This window comes from Plectrocnemia conspersa, unplaced genomic scaffold, assembly GCF_051122295.1.
Source record: "Plectrocnemia conspersa isolate PC_06_02 unplaced genomic scaffold, ASM5112229v1 ptg000001l, whole genome shotgun sequence".
NCBI classification, from domain to species: domain Eukaryota; kingdom Metazoa; phylum Arthropoda; class Insecta; order Trichoptera; family Polycentropodidae; genus Plectrocnemia; species Plectrocnemia conspersa.
This window is the reverse complement of record NW_028277165.1, coordinates 26,957,707-26,963,755: the sequence shown is the minus strand read 5'-3', so window position 1 is coordinate 26,963,755 and position 6,049 is coordinate 26,957,707. Positions and strand designations below refer to the sequence as shown.

The window sequence follows — 6,049 nt, the reverse complement described above, 5'->3', positions numbered from 1 at the left end:
AATCAAACACGCACAATATGGATTTTGAGCAAAAGTACGAATGCGCATTCGTAGCCATGGGAATTTTTGATCATGGTGATCTTAAACTAGAAGATTTGCTGGAATTAGAATGTAATCTCTTTAAGCATGAGGTAATCACTCTAATATTTTTGTTATATGATTGTAGCCAACTCTCTCTAGATTTGGCGACAACTATGTTAAACGGTGATTTCCACGAATTTTTGTATGACTGGGCTGTAAGCTATGGCGTTTATTGGAAAGGCGCTCTCATAGAAGCTCTACTGATTATTGAAAATGAAGAAGTCTTAACTAAATTAAACATAAATTTGGATCATGAAAAAAGTAACTTTTTGCCACATGTAATGGAATATTCGCTCTTTATTCATCCAATGAAAAAATTCTTATACATGATGTTTAAAACTTTTAATAAGGGTATTGCAAACAGATTTATAAGAGATATAGAGAATGCTTGTGACAACATGAAAAACTATTATAAAACTGAAGCCAAGTGCTATATAGAGTTATTTTTTCTTAAGTTAGACTTGCTTGGTAACATTAAGTTTGGATCATGGGTAATACTTAAAAGTTTAACACATTTCATCTATTGTGACGTAAAATTGATTATTTGCCTACTAAAAAAAGATCCTAACAATTTCGAATTAAATATTAATGTTGTTGAAAATCTAATAAATTCCGAAATTCGTATATATAATAAAGCTTTAATGCCGATTTCTAATACCATTAGTATGTATCAAAAGTACAATATGAATAATTATATATCAATACCCATCTACTGTTTCAGCCGCAAGTATTTTGTACTTTGGCGCAATCCTACAATATTAAAAGACTTAAGCGATTATGATAGGATTTCTTTGAAATTTTTACTATCAAAAACTTTTAACGTTAATGAAGATTTTTCAGAAAGCATTAAAGATGAATTTTTTTTTAAATGGATTGAAAACTTTATAATTTATAACAAATATGCTTTAGAAGAATTTATAGAGGCATTGATGATTATTGAAAAAAATTCAATAATAAATAAACTTAACCTACATATACATAGAAGACAAAAATATTTGCCTAAAGTTATAGAATACTCTTTCTTCGTTCATCCGATGAAAAAAATATTACATGCGATATGCAACAAATTTCAAGAAACAACCGTAGAGAAATTCAAAACACTTTTTAATATACCATTTAAAACAACAAATAATGTAAGCCTAGATATTGAGTGGTATCTCATACAATTGTTAAAAACTAAAACTATCAACATTGGATCATGGATAATGTTTCAAGATCGTAAAAACAACTATTTAAAATGTGATGTTGAAGTAATAGCCACTTTCATTAAAGAAAATGTTCCTGAAATGTACCCAAAATTAATGCTTGTCCAAAAGCGTATTAATTTTCGATTAGAGCTGCAAAATAAATTTTTCAGCTCAAAACCTTTAACGATTACATATTTTACTCAATATTTTCCTTACTATGTCCAGAATTTGCATGATAATGCATTAATATTTCATGATACAAATTGTATAAAATATTCTAAACATGTTATTACTTATTTAAAAGCTTTTTTTTATGAAATTAGTAAGATGCTGTTAGATATCGGAATGCTTTTTGACGATTTCGAAAGAACGATATTTTTATTTTTATTAAATGAAATATTGATTCCAGATACATTCATATCAAATAAGCCAGTGATCGTAAGTCTTAAAAATCACGTACATTTTTTGACACGTAACTATAATAACTACTACGAAGTAATAAAGCAAGCACTTCATATTATTAATAATAGACACGCTAATTACATTTTAAAAACCCATAAAGAAGTTATAAGTTGTTATATATCAACTAATCAGACTGGTAATTTTGAATTTATACATCCTATAAAAATAAAAATTTTTTTTATAATTAATAACTTAAGCACAGAAAAGCTCATTTTATTTTATGATTACCTTCATACATTTAGTATGAGTTCACACCTCTTATTAAATGAAACCCGCATCTTGTATAGAATTTTTCAGAAACTATTGTCTATTGAGATGCAAAACGGAACATGGCAACCCTCTATAAATATATTTCAAGACTATATTCCATTTGACATCAGTCCGATTAGTGAGTTTTTAAAATTGCATTGCCCTTCAGACTATGCAGAAATCCAAAATATTGAAGAAGTTGTATCTAAACAGTGTTTATCATATAAAAATAACTATTTAAAAAGCATAATTAGTAATCCGGTGGTTAAATGCAAAGATGATATAACTCATATGAATATGAACCAAAAAACTTTTAATTCTGAAGAAATGTACTATATACCAAACACAAAAAAAGTTGGATACTTTTTGATAATAAACAATAAAAAATTTACCTCAGTAACTGAAGAAATAAAATTAAAAGAGAGAGAAGGAACCGATAAAGATGTTACAGATTTACACAAATGCTGGAAAGCATTTGGTTTTAGAGTCGAATCGTTTAACGACGTTAAACATAATGAAATTCTTATTCTGATTAGTCTTTACCTAAGAAAGGTTACAAAGCAGCACGGAGCTTTTGTCGTTTGCATTTTATCACACGGTACTGAAGATGGAATTTATGGTAGTGATAGTATAATTATCAATGTAAAAAAAATTAAAAATATGTTATGTCAAAGTACAGTTGACGAACAAACGACTGCTGAATCTGCTCTCATTGGTAAACCAAAACTGATGATCATTCAAGCTTGCAGAGGTGGAAATGTAATGGAATCGGTAAGCACTGATTTAAATCATAATTGCAAATTAGAGTCCGATATGAGGTCAGCAGTGTCAAACGTTCTTGTTTCAGAGGTGATTCCAAAGCAAGCAGATTTAGCATGTTTTTGGGCAACTGTTGAAGAATATGTTTCATATAGACACACGACAAAAGGTTCATTATTTATTCAAATTCTTTGTCAATGTATGATGAAATATGGAGCTGATAAACATTTGTTAGATGTAATCGGAATAGTAACAAACGAATTAAGCAAAGAAAAAATACAAATTAATCAATCTGAAATTACACTCAGAAAGCAAATTTGGCTTAAACGTAACTAATGTAAAAAAAAATGTTTAAATATAAATGAAATTGAAATGCCCTAAAAGATAGTAAAAATATTTATTTGATTGTATATAAAATATGTACTTTATTGCCTTAAATTTGTCAATCTGAAATTACATCTAGAAGGGAAATTTGGCTTTATAGTAATACATATATTTATTTAATATCTGCAAAAATTTTTTTTTACGATACTTGTCAACCTAATATAAAGTTCGATAATGTAAAATCTTAGCCGTTTTTCGAAGTTACAATCAATATAACTGAAATGGCAGATTTACCAATATTTTAGGATATTGTTTATAAACATACTACATTTAAACTCTTTGCAAAATAATTACGGACTGTGGAGAATATAAAGAGAGAAAATTGTCAGAAAATTTTACAAAAGTATTACGCGAATTGAATATATCAAAATTGAAAGTATTAATAATAATTGACACATCTGACAATTTTTTTTATTACATTTTCTTTAAATATTGTAGTTTTCACTAATTATAGATAAAAATATATATAGATAATACTTATGTATTAATTAAAAAGTAAAGTTTTTTACTATTAATTTTTATTATAATAGAAACGATAACAAAAAGGTAAAAATGGTTTTTGTATGATTAAAAATATTGTTTTGTATAATAATTACATCATGAAATCGCTAAATAAAAAATGTAGTTCATAAAAATACGTGATTATATTTATAAAATAACCACTATAACCCTTCATTTTTATTTCACATCACGTATTGTTTATGCTATTTATTTTTAATTTCTGGTTTTATTTTTAATATAATTACGTATAAACGGTTGTTAACACATTTTTTTATGTAAATGTAAATAATATATTTTATTGTTAAGTTCGTATTATTGTATAAATATTAAAATTTTAATGTTTTTACTATGTTTGAACTTATATTCTGTACGCTACATGCTTATTGTTTCTTGCTTTAAAAAATATAATAAAATTATATAAGTATTAATTAAAATTTATAAAATTAGTTTTGCTTATGTGAAAATATTTTTTTTATTATATGTGTATGATATAAATAAATTTTACAATAATTTAAAATTTATTTACATAATATAATTTTCTTTACTAAACTTTTTTTATATATTTATTAATGTTAAATCATCATGTATTTTTTATGTTTTAACTGATTTTAAATCACGTTTGTATATATTGCTTTTTTTATAAATTTAAAATGGTTATTTCTGTATTATATTATATTAACTCGACTTATGCTTTGTTAAAATATTAAATAGTTTAAGTTAAGCTAACTGTTTTGCTAAATAAATTGGTTACCTTAAAGAAGAAAACATCTAAAATGCATTTGAAGATGAAGACTGACCAAAAATAGGAGGACAACCGATTTACTAATCAAGATAAATTTTCAATGGAAGATAAACATGGAAAGGATTATGATGTAATTGGTGCGATTCCTTATACTCGCAATACAACAAAAAAGTAAAACTCAAATGTGCATTAGTTAATTTAATCAATATGATTTAAGGTGTGTTTATCGACACTAAAACTTTCAAGATCACAAAAATCTTACAATAGTATTTGAAAATACTTGAGGAATCACAGATGTTATAGCTATAGTTGCTATTATATTGACAACATGTCATGCATTAAAATCAAAGAGTAAAATATCTATTATTAAAATAGTATTTTATCACTCGAAGAAAAATATGGAATAGAAATGATTTCCCTGACCGAAACATAGACATTGGACTAGCAAAAAAACCTTAAAGGTGTACAAAAAATGTAATATCGACATCCGTTTGGAAATGCTAGAATTAATACAGATCAACAGTTGTTTGAATAATAACTACTGGAAAAATAAGATGCTTACATCAAGAAACAAAATTCTAATGATAGACAATGATAATGAAAAATGAAAGCAAATGTAAATATATGATAATATTAAATATGTTTCATTTGCACTATAAACTCTTAAAAATTTGAGCGACAATGGAAAATTAATAATAAAATGAATCAACGAAGATTTTCAAATGGAAAATTAAGAACATCGGCTGTTTTTAATATTAACTGCTGTACAAAACCGCATTGCATAGGAAGTGATCTGCTAAACACGGCTTATTTGATATTGGGTGAATTATTCTATTTGCACTTTAGAGTTGTAGTTTTGTTGTTACACTGATTCTAGTTAAGGACATGAATTACTGACTATTCAGCCTGGAACAGAAAAACAGCCATGTACGTCGATAAGAAAATAAAAGTTAAATGATTTTATTTCTGCGCCATTTTCAACGCCGAAGCAGTAGCATATTTTATAAATAAAAAATAAGCCTGTTAAAAACGCATTTTTATTTATTTACTACACACAATAAAATAAGTTAAGTAGTCTAAAGAACATAACAAATTACATCTTAACCAAGTAAGTATAAAAATTTGCAAAGAATGCGACTGGCTGCAGAAAAAAGACTGGAAACTCTGAATGTTATTGATTTTGTTAGCGTATATCAAATCGCTAATGTATCACTGATATTTTTTATTTTATAAATATATAACATGTTAAAAGTTATTATATACAGATTTTCTATAATAGTTATTTTAGTACAAATGCTTTTTTTCTATTAAGAATAAGTTATGTGTTGAAGTTGAATCGTCGCAGGTTAGTTTAGTTAACTTTTTTGTGATTTGATTAAAAAGCATATTATTACTACGTTAATAGTCAGCGACTTTGCTGACTATTGAACTAAAAGAGCAGAGTTTGAATCTTATATGGACTTTTGTGTTTTTAATTTATTTTTTCGTGTCTGGAAGATCGGAATTAGCGATTAGTGTAAAATTATGATAGCAAATGATCATTATTTTTTCATATATATTTTTTTTATTTTTATAACATTATTTTTTCATCATAGATTTTTTTAATATCACGAATCATGATAATGATTAATTAAATTGAGCTAATTGATAAATATTAGGTAACAAAAAGTATTTAACAATAACT

At 25.7% G+C, this 6,049-nt stretch overlaps 1 protein-coding gene across 1 annotated transcript; it reads left to right on the top strand.

Annotated features, from left to right (window-relative positions):
- LOC148239482 (uncharacterized) lies at nt 1-3,121 on the top strand. The gene is made up of 2 exons (XM_088181900.1): nt 1-804; nt 1,678-3,121. The coding sequence occupies exons 1-2, from the start codon at nt 18-20 to the stop codon at nt 3,072-3,074; spliced, it is 2,184 nt and encodes a 727-aa protein (XP_088038026.1). The 5' UTR covers nt 1-17; the 3' UTR covers nt 3,075-3,121.
- Nucleotides 3,122-6,049: the final 2,928 nt, after the last annotated feature.